We start from the raw sequence: 23262 nt of genomic DNA, 5'->3' as shown, positions 1-23262 counted from the left end.
CCCACCCTCCCACCCTCCCCTCTCTGCTGCCCTCCCTCTGTGATTCCCCAGAAGGAGCTGGGTCTTCCCAAGCCCCTGGTGATTGGATGGTTTGGGGTGCCTTTCCCCAGACATCTTTGTTGTTTGCCTTTTTCCTTGCTGAACCTAATTTTTTTTTTTTTGTGGGCGGCCCATTTTTCGATGCCTTAGAAAATATATGTCAGCTGTTTTTCATTTCCGGGCTTGTCTGCCACTTCATTAAAGTGCTGTGTATTCCATGTCTAAGTTCAAGTAACAAGGGCCCAGATCCAAGTCCCCAATCATTTCCTAGGTGGCTGCTACTTAATGCAACTGTTTGTTGGCTTGAAGCCCTGTGGGCTGGAGAAGGGGTGGGGCTGGTGCCTCGGGGCAGGAAACGGACGGAGAAAATCGGGTTCTTCTGCAGCCCTGTTGCCATCCAGCCCCAGCCCCGCTGCCCGCAGCAAACATCGCCCAGCCCTCCAGAGTGCGGCATTTGTCAGGGGCTGGGAGTACTGGGAGGTGAGGCCTGGGGAGCACGGATGCTTAGAAAGACAAACACAGTGCAGATCGCTGCCCGAGTCAAGGCCGGTTTTCTTTCCTTCTTTCTGCCTGTCTTCAGGTCTCGGCAGCCTTAAGCCCCCCAGACGTCCAGTTGGCGTGTCCTTAGGCTTCATCATTTGCAGGGCCCAGTGCAAAATGAAAATGTGGTCACTTCCGATGGGCCCTGGACGGGTGACCCCCAAGAGATTGTTACCTCTGCATTCTGGGTACATAGATTAAGGGGATCAAGAGGCCCCTGTGGAGTCACCAGCACATGCATCAGGGCATTGCCCGCCCAGGTCGGGAAGGGCTACTCCAACCCAAACCTCCCCGGCCCTCTCGGCCCCAGTGCCTGAGGGCCCCTCTCCCCCCCCCCCCCCCCCGGCCACACACACACAACACTGTCACCATTTGGGGGCTAGGATGACAGTAATGGGGCAAGGTGGTGGTGACCCCCCTGGGCCAGGCTCCAGGAGGTGGGGAGCAGATACCTAAAAACCCTTCCGGGGAGGTGGTAGGAGGCAGGACCATGTGTGAGCTGAGGCCCCAAACCCCCGTGCCTGCTCCATTGCCCCATCAGACTTTGCTTACGCAAATATTAAGAAGTGTAGGTGGCAACGGCAGAACATTGAACCCCAAACGCAGGCCCTTAGGCCTGCAGGACCCACCGGGGTCAGGTGACTGCAGATTCCCAGGAGAGAAGATGATTGGCTCAGTGTGAGACGAGGTGGGGTAGGGGGCAGGAACCAGGCAGTCCACTGGAGGGAAGATGGGGGTGCAGTCGAGGCAGTGAGCTTGCACGATGGGACAGGCTCTACTGCGTGGACAGCGGGGCTGTGCGAGGCCGATCCGAAAGAGCCTTCTCTAGTGGCCTGTGCTCCATCGTAGGAGACGGAGACCCTGCACGTAGCCTCAGCTTATTCAGCTGAGAAATAACAGCATCTGCCAACTCCCAGGAGTCTGAGCATTTTCAAATGCGTCTTGAAGGTGCTTGAGCTCCCTTGAAAGCGGGTCCACCCAACTGTCATCAAAACCGCATGTGACCATTGAATTTGACCACAGGACTGGGGACGGGGAGCGGGGAGAGAGACTAGATGGACTTTGAGGCTCCTTTTAACCCCAGTTCCAGAATTTCCATGCTGTGTATTATGAGGATTTTAAAAATGTTTTCCATCTCTCTACAAGACACAGTACCTCCTTTTCCTTAAGAAAAACATCCTCCCTCCACCCCCAAATGTCTTTTGGAAGGGGGAAGAACTGGAAAGAGAGGAAGGAGAACCCAGCCGTTTTTAAAGTTGATTCCTTAGGATACAATGTGATTTTTGTATCACATGGAGGAAATGTCAGCAGACTTAAGGACGGTTTTACTGTCTGAGTCTGGTGCTCACGGGTTTTCTTGCTTTCTGACCCGGAAGCTGCCTTTGCTTGGCAGGAAGGTGGAGAGCAAGGTTAGGGTTTTACCTGTCCATCCCATCATGTTCTGTGAAGGGATTCTTTGTAAATCACTTTGATTTTAGGGTTTCATCTGCCATCTGGAAACTGGTGACCAGTTTTTAAAATGAGGCCGAATCTTGTGAGTTTTACGAGGACCTATGAAATGTGGTTTATGTTATATTAGTCACAAATGTGACAGTACCTCTGAGAAAACATTGTAATGTTTCGGATGTAGGCCTCTTTTTTACAGACTCCCACTCCTTGTGTGAAGATAGCTGGGCTAAGAGAGCAATTATTGTCATCACCACCCACCACTGATTACTAAGGGCGTAAAATACCGTGAGTGTGTGTGTGTGTGTGTGTGTGTGTGTGTGTGTGTAGCGATTATTATTATTTTAAAAATATTTTTATTGATTTCAGAAAGGAAGAGAGAGGGAGAGAGAGAAACATCAATGATGAGAGTGAATCATTGATCGGCTGCCTCCTGTACGCCCCCACTGGGGATCAAGCCTGCAACCGGGGCATGTGCTCTTGACTGGAATTGAACCTGGGACCCTTCAGTCTGCAGGCCGTTGCTCTATCCACTGAGCAAAACTGGCTAGGGCATGATTATCCTTATAAGAACTTTATGGTATTGCTGGTATGATGCCATTTTACAGATGAGGAACTCAAGGCTCAGGGAAATTAAGTCCAAGATCACAGAGCTTGAATGTGGCCGAGCTGGGACTTGAACCCTTTGTCTGAGTCACAGTTTTTTCCTCTCTGCCATTCATGCCCTCATCATCTCTGTGACAGGGCTCTTTATAAAGGAGAGTACTAAGAAACGCATGACGTTTTGTTACAGGATACATGTCTTCTTGGGCCCCCCACCGCATAGCGTAGGCCTTGCATAACCTGGTAACGAGGCGAGTGGGAGGCAGCAGCTCACTCTTGCTCTCTGAGCTGCTGGGACTTGCCGAGAGGCTGCTCGGTGGCTTAGGGGACCAGCCGGAGCTTTCTGAGGGAGGGAAGGGGTCCGGGCGGGAGGCCTTGCTGGAAGGCAGCAAAGCAGAGTGGAGAGAACACAGCTCCTGGCGCCAGGCGGACCAGCGCCGCCTCCTGTGGGCAGCCTCGCTGTGAGCGCCTGTGAAGTTAGGGGAATGGCACCGACAGACAGGATGGTCCGGAGGGTTGGAATTCAGTGAGATGAGGGGCCTGAGCCCTCTAACACAGTGGTCGGCAAACTCATTAGTCAACAGAGCCAAATATCAACAGTACAACGATTGAAATTTCTTTTGAGAGCCCAATTTTTTAAACTTAAACTTCTTCTAACGCCACTTCTTCAAAATAGACTCGCCCAGGCCGTGGTATTTTGTGGAAGAGCCACCCTCAAGGGGCCAAAGAGCCGCATGTGGCTCGTGAGCCGCAGTTTGCCGACCACTGCTCTAACAGACCCAGAACGTTCAACTGTGGTTAGTTGCAGCTGCAAAGGGACTAAATCTTCCTCTTCCCACAACCTTCCATGCACACACTTGACGGACACATCCTTCTGCTTAACGATTTTGCGTGCAGTCTCTTTCATGCCAGCGTGAGAAACCTAAATTTATCCTTTTAAAACACCTATTCCCTCAGCCTACTTTCCCATTGCCGCCTCCAGGTTCTCCTTTCTGAGTTTAGAGGAAAGGCCAGAAGGACATTAGGTATCCATGTCCGTCCATAGAGCCCATCTAGGCTCGCGGCACCTGCTTTGGTGGTTGGAGGGATGGCATTGGAGGTGGGGTTTGTCTTCTCCCGAAGCCTCCGGCCTTACGTGAGGACAAAAGGCGTCTTAAACGTGGAGGCCCAGCGAGCTCCCAGCACCCAGGACGCTGGAAGTGGGAGAGGCTGCCACCTGCAAAGGAGCTCAGCTCTCGTGTCCTTTGTTCTCTTGGCAGAACCAGCTTCTTGCGAAAGGACTGCTGTTTGTGGAGGAGAAGATCAAGCTGAGCGAAGGCAAGTATGAGGCTGCCCTCGTGGAGCGGGGTTCCCCGGACCCAGCCTTTGATGTTGGGACAGCCGGAGTGCTTCTGTCCAAACGTGGCCGGCTCCCCGTGAGTGATTCACCCTGGCCCTGCCTCCCCGGCGAGGCGGCAGCATTTCGCTCTGAGTCAGCCTCTCGTGCCAAGGCGAGCTGCAACGGTGCTTCGAAACAGGAAGTGGAACCGGGAGGTCGCTTTGCAGACCTCGTGTAGGGGGGGTTTTCGCGGGGGTGGCCGGTGGTCTGCTGTGATGGGATGGGTTACACAGTAGGTCCCGTTATGCTGTTCTCGCTCGTCTGATCCAGGCTATTTCCTGTGGGCCTCTGTCCTCTTTCTTGTCATAAGTGACCGGAGGGCCTGTCCACTAGAGAAACAGGCTAAGCTGACAGCCACTTCAGGGGGTCTCGTGTGATGGGCAAAGGGACGTTTTCCGGCTGTAAAAGATGCTTAGAGCACATCTGACAAGGCAGAATGGGATTGGACGGTGGGTCCAATGGCAAGAATCGCCAACCCCACAGCTCCAGCTGGCACTCCGTCAGCTCCCACCGGTGTGGGTCCCCATCTTGGCTGCCCCTTCCTTCTTGGGTGATGCTTGGCACGTGTCTAGCTTCTCTGAGCCTTGGTTTTGAGTGTCGTTAACATGATAAAATGGGGGTCGGGATGGTAGGGAGGATCAAGTGCATCACCAACGCAGCAACATACCCAGCGCATAGTAGGTACCCAAACTGGTTCCTCCTTCTTTTGTTTGAGACCTCTGGCTGTAGGACAAACTTCCTTCTAGACCCCGACTTAGCAGGCATTAGGTCACCCCTTTTCCTTCCCATTCCCTGGGAAAGACAGGCGTCCGGGGAAGTGGCTCCCGGACAGGCAAGGCAGGAAGAGAAATGCGGAGCCGGCAGGGCAGAGGGCGCCGTCTGGCACACAGTGAGTGCTCAGCAGCCTGTGAAGATCAGAGGTTAGACACTCGCCTCTCTCTGTCTGAGAGCTGCCTCAGCCCGTGGCCTTGTTTCCCCGGCATCCATCTCTGCTGAGACTCCTCACGCTTACAAATACCCACCAACCCAAGGCCTTGCTTCCAGCGACGGGCGCTGATGAGCACTCAGCGGGCCTTTTGCATTTTGGTGGCAGGCTAGGAAAGAGGAAAGAGAAGCATGGTCTCTGGGCACATTATTTGCCTGAAAGCCATTTGGGGAATTATTACATGCTCTTGCCAATATGGACAAATACCAGCTTTATGAAAAGGATGCTGAGCAAAACCAGAGATCTGAGTGCCCTTAAAAAGGGAAGGGGGTCCTGGCCGGTTTGGCTCAGTGGATGGAGCAGCGGCCTGCGGACTGAAAGGTCCCGGGTTCGATTCTGGTCAAGGGCACATGCCTGGGTTGCGGGCTCGATCCCTAGTGAGGGGCGTGCAGGAGGCAGCCGATCAATGCTTCTCTCTCATCGTTGAAGTTTCTATCTCCCTCTCCCTCTCTGAAATCAATAAAAATATATATTTTTTAAAAAGGCAAGGGGAATGTCTTTTGCCCAAGTGACACTCAACAGTCACTCAGAGTGAAGCCTCAGAATGGAGCTAGATGGGTAGGCAGGTCCTCCAGGGTTCTGGGCTGCAGCCCCAAAGTGGGCCGGCGAGCTCCGGGCCCGGGTGGTCTCTCTGTGGCCCCTGGTCCTGGGGTCTGGGTGCCAGGGTTCTCTCTGCACAGCCAAGGGGCCTGAGGGGAACCTTCCAGGGTTTCATACCTTCAGCCAGAACGTCTCTGCTCTAGTTGATGTCTTAGACTCCAAGAAAGGTTTCGTTTGAGGGAGAGGATTCTCTGGCTATGAAGTATAGTTTGGAAAGGACTGAGAGGACCCTTCCTATCGCTGAACAGACTGCACTTGATCGACCTTTTTGCTAATATACGTCCACGCCGCCTCGTGGCCGCAGAAAGGGCAGAGGCAGCTCCTATCCGCGGGCGTTCTGTCGAGGACATGCCACGTGACTCGCAGCCATCCCTTCTGTCCCTTCTGAGCTTTAGTGACCTAGACGTGAAAGATGTTTCCCGTTCCTAGTCTCTGTATCTCTGGTGATCTACACTCCCATGGTGCATTAGAAGGGAGTTTTCTAAGAGAGTCTTCTAGAACCTTCCATCCAGGGAGGACTTTGCAGGGAGCGGAGTCCTTGACTTGGGGGCTGTTTCTGGAGGTGACGTCACCTCCTTCCTTGAACTCTTGCTTCCCCGGGGCTACCCTGTGTCTGTCTGAGGTTCTTTCCCGAGCACGTTCCAAGCCTCCGTTACTCTCTGGTGTCTGCAGCCAGCAATTCGGTCCAGGCTCCCGGCGCAGGCGCCTTCTGGCTGCGGGGCTGAGGGACGGCCTCACGTGCCCACGAGCTTTCCATCTGGGTGGGGAAGGGGAGCAGACAGGCTCCGGCAGGCCCGGCATCGGCCTGCAGGATTCACCTCCCTTCCTTCAGGGCAGGGGGGCCTCTGCTTGTCCGTGTACCGGAAGGCTTAGCATAAGGGCTGTCCGTGAGGAGCTGGACCAGCCTCTTCTCCTTTGAGGCACATTAATCTGGGTGTTGGGGTTCACCTTGGGTTTTCGGTACTGGGCTGACTCGTTGCTGCAGAGAACTAGCATAGCCTTCGTTTGAAAAGAGGATGCTGATGGACTGAGTCAAACATTTATTGATTATCTTCTATATACCAGGTTCTTTCCTAGGTGCTGGGGACACGGGGGTGAACAAAACCATCCTAGGACTACAGGCCCTTGTGGAGCTCACAGCCTGGTAGGGAGACAGATGTTAACCAAATCATCCCCAAATATAAAACTGCAGCTAGGCTAAGTACTAAGAATATCAGGCCACCCATAGTAGGAGGATTTGGCCACTTTTCTGTGGTCAAGGGCACATGCCTGGGTTGCGGTCTCGATCCCTAGTGAGGGGCGTGCAGGAGGCAGCCTATCAATGCTTCTCGCTCATCATTGATGTTTCTATCTCTCTCCCTTCCTCTCTGAAATCAATAAACATATATGTTGGAGCTGAAACTACAGAGATAAACAGATGTAGGTTAGGCAGAGAGAGGAGGGAAAGAACGGTGTGGGCAAAGGGACTGGCACATGTAGAGGCCCTGAGCACGAAGGGACCTGGTGAGTGGGAGGGGCTGAAATAAAACCCACAGAGTGAGGGCTAGAGGCTGAGGGGATATAGAAGACGATGAAGACACAGGGAAACAGACTCCCCTGGCCAAGGTGCCCACATTATGGAGTGTTTTTTTTCCAGGCAAAGGAGAGTGTTGGAGCTAATCATGAAGTCCTGTTCTGTCTTGTCCCATACCCGGGTTAAATGGTTACCTTCCTCCACTCAGCAGCCCTAGTGTTTGCAAAAAAACCCCACTACCGCCTGGCTGGCGTGGCTTGTGGTTGAACACCAACCTATGAACCAGGAGGTCAGAGTTCGATTCCCGGTCAGGGCATCTGTCCAGGTTGCAGGCTTGATCCCCTGTAGGGGTGCATGCAGGAGGCAGCTGATTGATGATATTTCTATCTCTCCATCCCTCTCCCTTCCTATCTCTCTAAAAATCAATAAAAGCATATAAAAACAACAACAAAAACAACTCCACAACCCTGTACACTTAACACTTGCCATTCATTCATTCATTCATTCATTCATTCATTCATAGATGTCTAGAAATTGATTTATCATGCTAAGCACTAGAAATATAATGGTGAGCAGGACAGAAAGAGCCCAGGCACTCACTCCAGTCCTGGTGGAGTCAGAGTAGTAAAATAAGCATTAGCGATCCCAGCAGAGTGTCATTAGCGCCGTGCGAGGGAAAGGGGAGGGCGCTAGGGGTTTGCATTCCCCCCGCGTACATCTCACGCTGACCTTCCCAGATCTGCGTGTCTTCGGCCCTGCTAGCTGCCAGTCCTGCCCTTGCTCTGTTCTCTCTCCCAGCCGCTGCTTTTATTGTCCATTAAATTAATAGATGGAACGTACTAAATGGAGCTCTGTACCAGTTCAGTGCAACTGGCGGTGTTGGGCCAAGCGCCGCTCCCGGTGTCTAATCTTGGTTGACCCAGTTTCTCTGCCTCAGATGAGCAAAGACAGTGCCCAATCAGCTCTGTTATCTGGGTCATTAAACAGCAGCCACCGTGCAGGCCCCTCTCAGCCCGCGCTGCCCGCCTTTCCGGCAGGGGCCAAGTTCCTCACACAGCCTTCCGGTGGCCCTGGGTGACCCGTGGACATCTAGCCTGGGGGCGGGTGCTTGGTCACGGCTCAGGCTCCCTGATCCCAGGGGTGAGAGTAGGCACTGCCTCGGGATATGGGTCCTGTGTCCCACACGTGACTGAAATGCTGCAAAGCAGTGGGTGGAGGTGACAGTTTCTGTGCCCTCTTTCCACCTCCCTCAACTGACAGCTCAAATCCAGAATAAAAAGCCATTGTCTTAGTGGTCGAAAAACAACAACAGAGCAATATATAAGTGAGGACAGGGTTTGCCCAGTTTATGTTGGTCCAGAGCACGGCTCTGGAATCCCGACTCTGCCTTTTTGCTGTGTGACGTTGAGCCAGGTACTTGACCTCTCTGAGCCTGTAAAATAGGGTAATGGAGTCTACTTATGAGATGTCTCATGGATAAGTACTTCAGCACAGAGACTGATAATGTTGTAACCATTCTCGTGATAATAACAATTACTTTACGATTTTCAAAATGCAGCTCCCTTTTCTGGGTTGGGGCCAGAAGGCATATTTGCGTATTTCCAGTTGAGTCTTTCCATCCAACCCTGTGGTTACTGTAGTCACACCTTACAGATCGGATGTAGGTGATGGGCCTTCGTCCCCTGCGCCCCCTCTCTCCATGCTCCAATGGATGGAGCTGTCTTCTGGCCTCTCCTGCAACTAATGACAAGTTCTTTTCTTTCTCCCCCTCCCACCTTCTCGCCCCCGTGTAGGTGAAAATCGCATTGAGGTTCTGGCTGAAGTCTGGGACCACTTCTTCACTGAGACCCTCCCCACCCTGCAGGCCATATTTTACCCAGTTCAGGTCAGTCTCGCTGGAACCGCCTCGGCTCGGCCTTGGCCGCTCGCAGCCTCCTGGGGATGGGGGAGGACAGGAGGCCGGGCGCCTGAGTTGGCTAAGGACGCGGAGGTCTCTGCAGGGCGCTGGGTTCCATCCTTAGCATCTAACCTGGAGCAAAGAGGAGGCCACGCAGAGGGAGCGTGTTTCTTACTCTCCCTTTCCTTTCCCTTTTTCCCCCGTTTCTCTGAAGCCCGGTTTTTTAAAAATATATTTTTATTGATTTCAGAGAAGAAGGGAGAGGAAGAGAGAGATAGAAACATCAATGATGAGGGAATCATTGATTGGCTGCCTCCTGCACGTTGGACCGAGCCTGCAACCCAGGCCTGTGCCCTTGACCGGAATCGAACCTGGAACCCTTCAGTCCGCAGGCCAACACTCTATCCACTGAGCCAAACCGGCTGGGGCTGAAGCCCGGTTTTTAAGCAGCTTCCCTGTTGCTCCCAGATTGTGGGAGAGGAGTGGTGTTCCTTGCCCTCCACAAAGGGATCCTGAAGACAATGTGGCAGAAAGAACCCCAACTCAGGATCTCGTGGGGTTTGGGCAAACCCATCTCACTTCTCGGAATGTAGCTCCATTTTGTCTCCTGCGAAGGGAGGAATTTAGGCAGAAAGAGGAGAGGTGCCCCCTGTGACCCCAGCTCATTGTCTCACTTATTTCCTTCCAGCCTCCTGCAGGGCTGGTCAGTGCCAGGTCAGAATGGACACCCGCAAGGCAGGTGGACCCAGGTGTCACAGCCCGGCGCTGCCATGCGCACTGCCCCACTCCTGCCGCCCCAGTTCAGGGTCCTGTCTACTCGGGTTTTGGTGAAGTGCGGGCATGGGTGCAGCCATAACCCAGCCGTTAGCTATGGTGGGAACTGCCTTGTGCCAGAGGTAATGGCCCACGTGCTTTGTTTGCTCTGAGTGCTGTTTTAAAGGAGCCTGGAATTCTTTGAACTGTTGTCAAATGTTTAAAAATTGGGAGGTTATGCCTGTGGAGTCCATCTCCCATTCTGGGCCTGCCCCTGACAATTGTGGTGGAAACCTCCAGCCTGCAGCCCACAGCTCTCCTCCCCCCATCCCCAGCTCGTCCTGCTCCCCTGAGAGAGGAGTGAGAGCACTGACGGGGACAGCTCAGCCCCCCATGCCCATAAGCTCTCCCTTCCCTGCAGTGGTCACTCCGCGGCCAGCAGTCCTGGGAGGTAGGGTGGGCAGATCTAGCCAATGAAAGAAGGCAGTCCTGGGAGGTAGGATGGGCAGATCTAGCCAATGAAAATACAGGATGCTGAGTTAAATCTGGATTTCAGATCAACATAAATAATGCAAAGTCTGAGACATAGACTAGAGAATAATTCATTCTTGGAATGGCCTGCTTCAGGACACTTTGTGTTTTACAAAGGGGGTTTGCCATCCTGGGTCTCTCTTAGGGCCATTTGGGCGTGAAAATCCCAGGGGAGGGTACCCGGATGGGTTTAGGATGGGGCGTGTGGGGTCTGGGTGGGCGTTGTCACGGGACAGTTGCCAGAGGGCCTAGAGGAGCCCAGTTGTGCAGGTCTGAGGCTGGTACCACCCCGCTTCTCTTGAAAGATTGTAAGACCTGGCAACAATTGGTTTTGCTCCTGTCCACTTCCCCCTAATTTCCCAAGTGATGCTGCTGCTGCTGGTCCAGACACCCCACTTTGAGAACCCCTGACTTAGGGGTGCTCGTTATTGGCAGTAACACCCTCTGAGGTGTCTGTGAGTCCAGTCGGATCCTCCTCACAACTCCCTGTGGGTTGAGGTGTCTGCGAAACCTATTCCTCATTGGACAGTTGTGTTTCTGAGCACCTGCTGTGCTCATGGGGGTGGAACTTTGCTGTTGTTTTTCCCTCTTGTAAACGGAAAGGGCTCTAGGAGGTGAAGTGAGGGCACAGATACCTACCAGGTAAGTGGCCAGTGCCAAGTGCTGGGGCATGATGCAGAAAATAGAAACTGCAGGACCTTGGAAAAGATTGGGGAGCGGGTGGGCCACTGCCAGTGAGGTGGTCAGGGCAGGCAGAGGGGTGGTGGGACTGCGCCTGGAAGGCGTGGGTGGCATTGTGGGTGTGTCTTGGGACTGGAGGGTAGAGGGATGCAGGGTTGGCCACACCACAATTGCCCATGTTTCTGTAAAACCTTCCTAAGGACTTGTAAGAAATGCTAAACTTTCGCATGTCCTGTTGGCAGGATATACTCCAATGATACCTTTGTCTCTACTGAGAGCAATTGAGTTTTGGAGTGTTCTGTGCAAAGGAGAGCCTGGGAAATGGGCCCTTCTTTCCCTTTCTGTTTTGGCAAACTTCGGGAGCTCCAAAATCAAATAGTTTAGTTTTAGCCCGGCCGGCGTGGCTCAGTGCTTGAGCATCGACCTATGCATCAGGAGGTCACGGTTTGATTCCAGGTCAGAGCATATGCCCAGGGTTGTGGGCTCCCTCCCCAGTGGGGGGTGGGCAGGAGGCAGCCAATCGATGATTCTCTCTCATCATTGATGTTTCTATTTCTCTCTCCCTCTCCCTTTCTCTCTGAAATCAATAAAAATATATTTTTTAAAAAGTTCAGGTCTGTAATCCAGCTGTACGGGCTTTAGGATTTTTCACCTTGAAGTGGGTTTTATAATAGTACCTCGCTCAAAGGCTGTTCACGGGCACTCAGTTTACATCAGGAATATCTAAATCACGCCTAGCCATGGTCTGAGCTTCGTGTCAGTTCTTAGGGTTGCTAGCTATTATTTCCTTTCTCTGTCTCTCTCCCCCCCCCCCCCCCCGCCACGTGGTTGAACAAGTCCCTTCCTTCTACTCCCCCAGCTCTTTTTCTTCCTGAGTTACTTGCATGTGTATGAATCTAACAGACCCCATGCTTCCCTCCTACACCTGGCATGCGACTGGTGCTCAAATAGTTACCGGATGAAGTTGAGGAAGCAGCCTTGAGTGTGGGGAGGAGGTGGTGATCTTTTCTCTTGTTTATCCCATCTTCCTCTCTCTTCCTTCTTTCTGACCCTCACGGGGCACTCGGGACAGCCTGGCCCCCAGGATACGTGTCTGGTGTCACCTGTGGGTTATGTAGGCAGGTCCAGTCGCACCTTATGTTAAGCCAAGCTTTCATTCTGAAGGATGGCGGCCAAGTCTCCGCCTCTTTGACAGCCCCCATGTGGCTGGTGGCCGGTCCAGGGAGTGCTCCCCTCCCGACGCTGCCTCTTCTCTGCTCCAGGGCCAGGAGCTGACCATCCGCCAGATCTCCCTGCTGGGCTTCCGTGACCTGGTGCTGCTGAAGGTGAAGCTGGGCGACCTGCTGCTGCTGGGCCCGTCCCAGCTGCCCCCGTCCATCGTCCAGATGCTGCTCGTCCTGCAGGTGAGGCCCCGGTGCAGACGCGACCCCAAGGCCGAGGGAAGAAAAGCAGGAAAGAGCCTGCCGCTGTGGTTAAGGGGGGAGGAACCGAACGACCAGAGCACCTGAGCTGAGTGTAGTGTCCTTTAGTCGTTCATGTCCCTTAGCTCATTTTCCACTGGCTGGACAGCCCCTGAGCCTCTCTGAGGTCCCTGGCGCTGAGCTCTGTGCTGGGTTCCCGGTGGGAGGGAGACGCAGTCCAGTCATTCAGGCAGGGGGCGCCCATCCCTCCTCCCTGTTCTGTCAGGGAGTCAGGAGTTACAAGTAGCAGCAAGAACCCACCGCAACCTAGCTCGAGCCAGACCAGGGCTCTCTGGAAGGTTCCTGGGGCAGGTGGGCTTCCTGAAAAGACAGCAGCCAGAAGGGAGAGCGTGTCAGGCCTCTGAGGGCTTGGCTCTGCCCTTCAGGTCTAGGCTCAAGTCTCCCGGGCTAGGTTGGGCGCTTCGGGGCTAGGGTCACCCGTTCGGGGCTAGCTTTACCTCCTCAGGCCTCGACTCGACTCCTTGGGGCTATGCTAGGCCCCTCGGGGCTGGGCTCCGCCCTTCAGGACTTGGCTCAGCTCCTTGGGGTTAGCCCAGAAGACTGTTTTGCTTGTTTTTTAAATATGTTTTTATTGATTTGAGAGAGCGAGAGAGATAGAAACATCAATTGAGACAGAAACATTGATTGGCTGCCTCCTGCATGCCCCCTTCTGGTGATCAAGCTCACAACCAGGGAATGAAACCAGAGACCTCCTGGTGCGTGGGATGATGCTCAGTCACCGAGCTACACCATCTGGGCACCATCTTGAAATTCTTAATAATTTTTTTGAACAAGGGACCCCGCGTTTTCATTTTGCACTGGGCTTTGCGGAGTGGGAGGGTGACTTAAAATCCATCCCACTTGGAGAATTTGACAGGACGGCCGTTGGGCTGAGCACAGCACCCATGGGTCCTTGCCTCTCTGCTCCCCAGCAGCCCCTGGGTCCCAGCGCGTGGCTTGGAATCCTTTCTAGCGATGAGTCCCCTAGGGGTCTGCTGGTTTTCTAGAAAACCTTGGTCCCTTCTGGCTCCTTTCCGGATCTGGCTGCTGTGGTCATTGTTTTAGCTGGTGTTTGCTCTGGCCTGGGCTCTGAGGACTCCAGTCGTGCTGGGCGTTTTGAACTGCCTCTTCATCTCGGGGCTCAACACACATCTCGTTCCACTGTGACTCCCTTTCTTCTGCTGCTCTGGACTTTTTTTTTTTTTTAATATATTTTATTGAATCTTTTACAGAGAGGAAGAGGGAGGGATAGAGAGTTAGAAACATCGATGAGAGAGAAACATCGATCAGCTGCCTCTTGCACACCTCCCACTGGGGATGTGCCCGCAACCGAGGTACATGCCCTTGACCTGGAATCAAACCTGGGACCCTTGAGTCCGCAGGCCGACGCTCTATCCACTGAGCCAAACCGGTTTCGGCATGCTCTGGACTTTTTCGTGCTCAGTCCCCCTTTCTTTTCTAGCCTCTTCACAAGTGGCAGGAAGATGTGCTCGGAGCCAGACAGCCTGGGTTCCATTCCTATATTTTCTGTTTTTGTTTTATGGATTTCAGAGAGGAAGGGAGCGGGAGAGAGAGATAGAAACATCAATGCTGAGAGAGAATCACTGATCACTGCCTCCTACACGGGATGGAGCCTGCAACCCAGGCCTGTGTCCTTGACAGGAATTGAACCTGGGACCCTTGAGTCCGCAGGCCGATACTCTATCCACTGAGCCAAACCGGTAGGACCCATTCTTGGGTGTTTGCCACGGACCGGCTGTGTTCTCCGGGGCAACTTGCTTAAGCTCCCTGGGCCTTCTTTCCTCGTCTGTAGAGGGAGATGATGAGACTGTCGCCTTCCGCGGGTTGGTGGGAGGCCTCTTTGCTTTGATAGTGTCACGTGCTTCTAGAAAGTGCCTGCATGCCGAGTGTGACCGTGGGGGTGGGATTCCTTTGGTTGGGGCCAATCCTCAACCTGGGAGCTGGGGCGGGGACAGTCCACCCACGCTGCATTGGTGGGACCCGTGGGAGAGGCGCCATGGCAACGATGATGGCGGGTGATCACAGGGACCCATGATGCGTGGCTCGGGCTGCAGGCCTCGGTTCCCTGCGTTCCAGCCACGAGGGCCTGCCTGCTGGTGTCACTGCCTTGGACGTGGCCGGAGGGCCCCGCTGGCCTTGGCAACGCTGACTGACCTTTGCCCCTCTTGGATGTTTGTTTCCAGAGTGTTCATGAGCCCACAGGCCCCAGTGAGGGGTGTGTGCAGCTGGAGGAGCTGGTGAAGCAAGTGGTTTCTCCTTTCCTGGGCGTCAGCGAGGACCGCGGCGTCTCGGGCCCCACGTACACGCTGGGTAAGGGCCACAGGTCCCGCTGGGTAAGGGCCACAGGTCCCGCTGGGTAAGGGCCACAGGTCCCGCTGGGTAAGGGCCACAGGTCCCGCTGGGTAAGGGCCACAGGTCCCGCTGGGTAAGGGCCTTGATGATAATGCTACCAGCCACAAAGATGTGCCAAGACTCCTGCCTCGGATGCAGGCCTGTGCAAATGTGTGCACGTTCGCGCCTCGCTTTTCCCCGCTGGCCTGTGTCTTGGTAACCCTTTCCCCACCCTGGGATTCCCCCCGGGAACCCCTACTGTGCCTCCGCAGTGGTGCTTGTCTGGCCCGCATCTTTGACCCGTGGTTCTGATCTTCCCCTGGTGCCTGCCACGTTCACTTCTCCTGGATCTGATGCCAGAAACTGCCTGTCGTACCCGCCGCCACTGAGTGGGGAAAACCGAAAGTGGTGGATTTCCCTTTTGAAATCACCTGGAAATGGGAGGCCAGCTCTTCTGCACGTGTGGCCAGATGAGGTGGAGCTGCTGCTCCCGCTCCGTGTCTGTAGGTACCGCCAGGGCCTGCGCACCTAGGGAAGGGGCTCCTGGATTTGGGGACCAACCCTTTTGGGGCCGTTTTTTGGTGTCTGGAAAGTTAGCATTAGTGAGCGTCAGGCTCGGCAATAGGCCCCCCGGAGAAGCTAGAGTAGAAGCTAGTGGAGTGTGACCTCCATCTAGATAGGGAAATAGCTCTATAATAAGGCATTTTTTATCGCAAAAGACGTTTCAGTTGCCGTCTGAAACAAAACTTCCCTAAATGTAGGAACTTCCTGTTGGTTGTTCTATTTCCAGTAACTGGAATAGTGCCTGGTATACAGTAGGCACTCAAACATGTAAGCTAGATGGATGGCATCTGTACCCCGAGGCCAGGGTGACCAGCACCCACAGAGGGGTGCAGGGCCGGGAAAGGATTCCCTGGATTTAGAACCTTTTGCCCTTCTCCTTGCTTGACTGGAGTTGGAGCTGTGGTCAGAGCACAAAGCGGAGGGGCAGCTTCCAGCATGGTTCTGCCCCTTCCCGGGCCTCTCCTGCAGAGAGAAAGAGAGAGAGGTTTTGCCCCTTCCCGGGCCTCTCCTGCAGAGAGAGGCAGGGCTGCCTCGGTCTTCACCGCCCCTTCGTGTTTCTCTGGAGACATCGGCTTAACCACAGCCACCGCAGACGGGGTGCTGCCCCAGCCTGCTGCCTGCCAGGCCCCCCCCCCCTCCCTGGCTCGCTCATCACTTACTCATTCCACCCAGGAGCTGGGAGGAGGCGGAGTGGAAATGACAGCTGAAGGAACCCTGCCCTCCCAGCTGGGCCTGGGCGCCTGTGGCCGCACCCTTCCTGGAGCCCAGCTTCCTGCTCGGTGGCCACGGGCTCCCCTCACGGGGCGGGGCGGGGATCCAGGCAGATGTCAGGTGCCCCCAGGTTGGGCCATGGCAGGGCTCCACCCACCATCGCTGGGCCTAGAGCCGGGAGCAAGGGTAGACCCAGAAGTTTGTTGGGTGCGGGCTTACTCTAAGAGGCTTAGCTTCAGTGTTCTGGCTAAAATAATACAATACGTGCTTTTGTCCCATTACAAAGCCAAGGCGGGAGGATTCATTCTTGAACCAAGGACTGTCCTTGTCGCCCAGGGTGTTGTCTCAGTAGGAGCCGAGAGGGGAGGAAATGACCCTCTCTGGGTTACTTCTGTGTTGTCATTCCAGCAAGGGCGCCCTAAGACCCTGTCCAGGCACCTTTTGAGGTGCTGCCGGTCTATCCCTGAATAAAGCTGACCCTCCCCTGCCCTCTGGCGAGCACAGTCAGGTGAGGAAGGCACAAACAATAGACGAGGACTCATCCGTGTACAAGTGCTCTGAGTGGGGAAGTACAAGGGCTGTGGCTCCCTACCACGGGGGGACTTTACCTGGACGGGGAAATCAGGGAAGGCTCCCTGGAGGAAGTGAGATCTGCTGGGACCTCTAGGCTGAATATGAGTTAGCTGAGTAAACAGGAAAGGCAGCCTGTCCCCAAAGCAAAGGGAAGGATCTTCGGGAGGGTTTTGGAGTGGGGGGTGGGGAGCAGGAGGGTGCAGCATTTGAGGAACTGAAATTGCTTCAGAGTTGCAAAGTGGCTGGTGGCAAGGGAAGGCTGGGTGGCTGGACCCTGGGCCACAGTGGAGGCACCATCGTGCCCATTTCACAGGTGAGGGAAACGAGGACTGAGGGCACTTGGCGAATGGAGCCAGGCTTCCGAGTCCCCAGGCTGGTGCACTGCCCAGCTTTCCCACACGCTCCACCTCCCCTTGCACACCCTCACCCCTGGCCACTCCTAGGAGACGGCTGTGATTTCACCGGGGGCGGGGGGCAGCTGAGGAGTGGTCCTTCCCTCCCCTCCTCCCTTAGTCCAAGACGCAGCTGAGACCAGACATTGGCCCTCCAACCTCGGCCACTATCAATCTAAACTGGCCACAGCGGTGCCCTTCCTTATTGGGGACACTCCTTTCCAGACTCGAGGACTCCCGGCCTCAGTCTGCCCCTCCGTACAATGGAGACCATGGCATTTATCCTGCCCCTGGGAGAGGAGTGTAGCAAGGACCCAGGAGAGGCGTTGGGCGTGCGAAAGCCTGTCCCCACAGGAGGGCTTTGCCATGGTCCTGGGGCCTGGCTAGGGGTGGGAGCGGTCAGTGGCAGCTGGATAGTCATCTGAAAAGCCACCACTTACCAAATGCCTGCCACATTCCAGGTGCTGGGCATGTATTCATTTCGTCCTGGCACAACCCGCTGCGGGTGGGGACTGTGGTGTCCTGGTCTCAGAGTCATTAAGAAGCTTCACACAAGACGGGAGGTGACCAGAGCTGGGGAGGTGGTTTTTTGACATGTTTGATCTGGGATTCTTGGGGTCTCTCTCTCTCTCTCTCTCTCTCTCTCTCTCTCTCTCTGCCAGCCAGGCCCATGGGCTTGAGGAATAAGCCTCATTCCCTGGATATACAAGGCTCGCTTCAAGAAAAGATGAGTCGGAGTCCGTGATTGGGGGGCGGGGTGTGTGTCTCCCCCCTCCAAAACTGTCGTTTCACTGGGACAATGAAATCTTCAATAGGCTGATTTGTCAGGACCCAGGCCCTCACCCTACCTTTCTGTAGCATTCCCAAAGTATCCAAGCCGCTGCCCGGCTGCTTCCAGGGCCCTCTGAGCAAACACAAAAACCCTGGCCTCCCCTCCCCCGCCCCCCACTGTGCCTCCTGCAAGAGGGGGGTGGCGGGGGGCGGGCGGGAGAGAGCCTTTGCCTCCAGATACCATAGTTCTCTTCCTGACAAGTAGGCATTCAGGGCTTCAGGTGCTGGGCCTGGCGGGGACGCCCACAGTGGCCTGGCATGCAGGGTCACAATGCCTGCATTATGGCTGCCCCTCCGGTGGGGCCCAGCCCGTGAGCCCTGCAGATCAAAGGCTGGGAACCGAGTCCCCAACAAAGGGCCAGGGAGCGCCTCACCCGCGTTCTCTCTGGAGTGTGAAAGGAGCTGCCATCGCTGGCTCCCTCCGTGCAGAGGGGACGGATGCCAGAGCTCAGGGGGGCGGCGGGGTGGGGGTGGGGGTGTCCTGGTGCGGGAGGAAGGAAAAGAGGCGTCCCCTCCCCCACCCTGTGTGACAGGCAGGAGGCGGAGGCCTGGAGGTAGGTGCCAGCAGAGGGGGCAGGGGGCGGGACCCGGCCCCTCACCCTGCTCAGAGGGCCCCAGGCCCCAGGGGGCACTGACAGCTTCATCAGTCCCTACTTGGGAGGTTTTCTCCTCTGAGTGGCAGGCCCGGCCTTCCCTGGTGTGAAGAAGACAAGTAGGAGAAAGCAAAGGCGACAGTGCGGGGCACGTCTGTCAGCTCCAGGCCTCCCTCAGTTTTAAGGCCTCCCAAGCCGGTGGGGGGGGCGGGGGGGGCGCGCTTTGGGGGCTGACCCCACTGGGGAGGCAGCTGACACTTGTCTTGGGGGTGGCCTCTGGAGTCTGGTGGGAGTTTAGCGAGCAAACACTGTCTTCCCAGGGGACTCGACACAGCCCAGCGGCCCCTGTGGTCTGGGCTCTGCCCACACTCAGTCTTGGGAACCAAAACATTTTGCCCAGAAAGCAGAAGGAAGAGCGGTAGGCCTCTCGGGTGAGTCATGGCACGGAAGGCAGAGAGCAGCAGTGAGGGCAGAGGTGGGGCCAGCGAGGAAGGAGGAGGGCCTTGGAAACCACAGGCCTGGGCTTCAGCTGTGTGGCCTGGAGTCAGTTAATCAACCTCTCTGAGCCGAGCACCACCACGCAGAAAGAAGCTGCCCTGCCTTAGGGCAGGACCCAGGCAGAGCTGCCACCTGCGGGGATTAGGAGCCGGGCTAGAGGTGGCCTGGCCCCAGGGACCATTCCCGGTGAGGCACGCGTGTGCCTCCGCCTCCCTCTCCGGGACCCCAGGCCACACGCTGAGCCCTCTGCAGGACGTCTCTGAGTCCCCGGAGTGCCGTGTTGACCTGAGTTAATAGTATTTGAGTCGGGGCCTCCCAGTGGTCACAACGGGGGATGGGGGGGTGGGGATAGCTCTGCTGGTGACCTGGGCCTGAATATAGATCTCGACCTCAGATTCCTTTTCTACAAAATGGGCTCTTCATGTTGGTGAAGCACGCCCTTCTTTGATACAGAACCTAGCACATAATAGGTGCTCAGCTTATGATTGCCCCTGAGACAGCTGCCCACCACACACACACACACACACACACACACACACACACACATGCATACGCATGCACACACTGGGCTCAAGCCCCTGTGGCAGGCCCCACATCACATGTATGCTTCTCTTTCCCCTGCTGTGAGCCCAGCATTTCACATGTTATGAAGTGTTTATTGCAGGAGTCACGGGGACCCCCTCCTCCAGGGTGCCCACCTCCCTCTGGCTCCAGCTCTCGGCAGCAGCCCGGCAGGCCTCTCTTGTCAGCTTGCTGCCCGTTAACCTTCCCCGGGCTTTGGGCTGCTGGACTAACAGTGTCAGAGAGGTGGGCGACTTCCAGGCACCCAACCGAGACACCTTCCCTGGCTCATTCTACCAGGCCGGGGCCCCTGGATATCATCCAACGAGTTCCCATTTCTTCCAGAGATAACGCCTGGGTACGCCCGGCACATCTGTCCCCTGTACCCCCAAATCTCCTGTGTCCTGGGCCCAGCTTCTGTTCTAGCTCTTTCCTCTTCCTGGACCTGCACATAGGGAATGCTCAGCGAACAGTCCAGCCCCACCTCCTGCCTGGCCGGCTGTACAGTTGGGGCCACAATACGGGGGGCGGGGGGGTGTTTCAAGTGCCAACCTCGGGTGCTTGCTTTTGGCAGCCGTGGGAGAGGAATGAATTGTGTTCGAGGGCGTTTTTAAAGGCTGGTTCTTTAACGGGGTTGCTGCTGCTTTGAACTCTCCTGCGGCTTCTGTTTTATAGGTATCGACTTTTGTGATCATAAAAGTAATACGTGGCGATTGTAAAACATGTGGGAACATGACAGGAATGGGTGCCTCTGGCCTTCAGAGAGCGCCTCTGCCACAGGCTGGCATAGATCCTGTCTTGGTGGCCCCTTGGCATGCGGCCCCCTAGTCACTCTTCCCCATCGATTAGGAGTTTTGGACACCCCCCCAGGCCCCCTCCCCCCACGCTATTTCCTCCTCCATGACAGCCTCTGTGGCTTTCTGTCTTGCAGCCAGGCGCCACTCCCGGGTCCGGCCCAAGGTCACGGTCCTGAACTACGCCTCCCCGATGCCCACCGGCGGCCGGCCCCTGAATGAGATGGCCCTGACCCCTCTGACAGAGCAAGAGGGGGAGGCCTACCTGGAGAAGTGTGGCAGCGTCCGGCGGCACACGGTAGCCAACGCCCACTCGGACATCCAGCTGCTGGCCATGGCCACCATGATGCACTCAGGCCTAGGCGAGGAGCCCGGGGCCGAGGACCAGTGCCTCCTCCTGCCGCCCCGATTCTCGCCGCCGCCCCACCGCCAGTGCTCCAGCGAGCCCAACATCACCGACGGCCCCGAGGAGCTGGAGGAGGTGGCGGGGGGCTGCCCGGAGGACTCGGAGCCCAACTGTGCCTCCCTCAGCTGACTGCCCACCTGGGGACCTCCCGGCTCTGCCCAGCAGCCAGCATGAGGACAGCCCCAGCCTGTGACTCCCCAGCGGGCTCTTCCTTGGGGCAAGGCTGCCTCGTGTATTCTTGGGGACAGGCCTAGTCTGAGTGCCCGGGAGGGATCCCCTGTTGTCAGCCACTCCGTTTTCGTGCCTGTGACCACCTCTTCGCAGCCACACAGACCCGGTGCCTGATGTCCACTTTCTGATTTCCTGCCTGGCCCGGATTTCGACTCTGGGCTTCCCCGCTCAGATCCTGGACTGCCCCCTGCCCCCCAAGGACACAGCCCGGTGCCCTTGGCATTGCTGTGGCAGGAGGCGGCCTGGGCCCCACCTAGAGCCCAAAAGGATGTGCTGGAGTTCCCCTTTGGGTCCGGGGAGGCAGAGGCGTGTGGGTGAAAAGGTACCTCTCCTTCCCTGTTTGTGGGGAGTGAACGGAGACGCAGCCCCTACCAAGCAGGGCGCTGGGAAAGCGCCTTCCTCATTTTAGTTTCAGGATTACAGGGAGAGCGGTGCCCCCCTGGTGCTGAGGGTCCCCTACATCACATCCGGGAGGCCTCCAGGCTGGATGAAGCCTCTGCATTCCCCCCCAGGCTTCCTCCCAAGCTCACAGAACCAGCTTCCCTGGGGGCGTTGCCGCTGCCTTCATCCCTCTCTGACGTCAGAAACTGACCATTTTCCTGTTGTGGGTGAAGGGCCGAAGGGCCGGCTGATACCAACCAACTAGTCTTGTTCCTGGATTTGACTTGAATTTTTAAAATGTGCATCCTTTCAAAACAAATTGTTTGCGAATATTTGCACCGGGGGTGGGTCTCGCACTGCTCCTTCCCAATGGAGTGTGTCTTCCACACCCTCCGGGAAAGGGGACGGAGCGTTTGGGGGGTGAAAGGGACCCGTGGTGGGCAGGGCTCACGGGCTGCAGAACTCTGGAAGCAGCTGGGCTCGGATCCAGAGTGGCCTGTGTTTGTGAGTGTCATGGCTTGTTGGAGGAGCCGCAGGGAGGTAGGGAGACGGCCGCATGAGCAGAGGGCTGTAGCGATGGAATGTCTCAGTGTTTTACCGTGGGGTGTCAGGGGAGGGAGAGTAAGGTGGGGGTATATAGGGCCTTGTGGAGAGATGTTCATTCTCTGTGAATAAAGGGAATTCAAATGCCTGGAATTTCTAACCCGTGAGGCCTCCAAATGCCTTTGCTCGCGTGCTGTCTCCTTGCCGCTGCTGCCAGGGCCGGCTTTCTGTCCGCCTCGAACCTCTGTTCTCTTTGTCTCTGCCTGTTGGCCCCACTCGGAACAGCTCCAGAAGGAAAGAGCAGGCTCCCTGGGACCCTTCTGGCACCTTCTCGGTATCCTGCTAGACTCGGAAAGTTTGTTCATAAAATCTCAGCGGCGAGAGCCAGCTTGGCTTCGAATGAGGCGGGAGGAGGCCGAGGGGGGATGAGGGCAGGTTCGCCGCCAGCAGGGGAAGGGCCTTCTCAGCGCCTCTGAGCCCTGACAGCATCTCCCTCCCGGGCGGAGATCCGGACCAGGACCAGAGCTGTGCTTTGGGTGGCTGCTAATTTGGAACGTGTGTTTTAACAAGTTGTTTCATGTTCCTCCTTCCACGAGAGCGATGGAAGACAAGTGTCCAGCGGAGGTCTGAGAACGTCCGACAAGCACAACCAGAATCTCGGTGGGCGTGCGGGATAAAACCCACAAGTTGGCGGATGTGCGTTAGCCGATGGTGATGTACTTACTTAATGGATGGCTTCGGTCCTTTAGCACCCGGAGCACTTGGGACTGGGCTGGATTGATCCAGGCAAAGTAATTAATCATGCTTGGGTTTGTGGGTTTGGCTTTCTTTCTTTTTTCTTCGTTTACAATGTTAGCACTACATACGTGTTTCAGTGCCTTTTCCATATAGTAAGTGGCCCCGATGCGGATAGCGGTCATCAGTGAAACACGTGAGCTCCCAGGTGGAGAAGGGGAGTGTCAGCCCAGACCCAGGGAACTTGACTTTGCTGAGGGCTGTTGGCCAGTTTCACCTCTCATGTACACACCGGGTGTTTGCACAGTAAACACGTCAGACTGTACCTATACACACGTTATCGATGTCCCTGGGCATTCCAGCCATCGGCGTGTTGGAACACTTTCTCCCCTTCGTGACGTGAAGATTCCTTTTCGTCGCTGAGTGAGGATCTTCCTGTGGCTGAGGTTCAAGGACAGGAAGCGGTCACTCTAAACTCCCAGGGAGCTCACAAACCCGAAAACCTCTCGTGCTGTCTGTTTCCGAAACGGATCCAATAAACATGGTTTCGTCCACGCCACCTTCCCTGCTCCCTGGGGTGGCGCCCGGACGGAATCCGCCAGCGCAGCAGACCATCGGGCGCCCTGTCCTCGCACTCTCTGTCCTCGCTTTTCCCGCCTCCACGTCCCTTC

The 23262-nt window shown here is 55.9% G+C and overlaps 1 protein-coding gene across 1 annotated transcript in view; it reads left to right on the top strand.

The window, feature by feature from the left end:
- The window catches only part of PRR5L (proline rich 5 like), a 64944-nt gene extending 43021 nt beyond the window's left edge, over window positions 1–21923 (top strand). Inside the window, exons 5-9 of the mRNA XM_028153615.2 lie at window positions 3888–3945; window positions 8898–8989; window positions 12229–12369; window positions 14631–14757; window positions 20433–21923. Of these exons, the coding sequence (XP_028009416.1) occupies window positions 3888–3945; window positions 8898–8989; window positions 12229–12369; window positions 14631–14757; window positions 20433–20830 (816 nt within the window). The 3' untranslated portion in view covers window positions 20831–21923. The remainder of the gene's footprint in view (window positions 1–3887; window positions 3946–8897; window positions 8990–12228; window positions 12370–14630; window positions 14758–20432) is intronic.
- The last annotated feature ends 1339 nt before the right edge of the window (window positions 21924–23262 follow it).

Source organism: Eptesicus fuscus, chromosome 13 (assembly GCF_027574615.1).
Source record: "Eptesicus fuscus isolate TK198812 chromosome 13, DD_ASM_mEF_20220401, whole genome shotgun sequence".
NCBI lineage: Eukaryota > Metazoa > Chordata > Mammalia > Chiroptera > Vespertilionidae > Eptesicus > Eptesicus fuscus.
The sequence above is the reverse complement of the archived record's forward strand: the minus strand, read 5'-3'. Positions and strand labels throughout refer to the sequence as shown.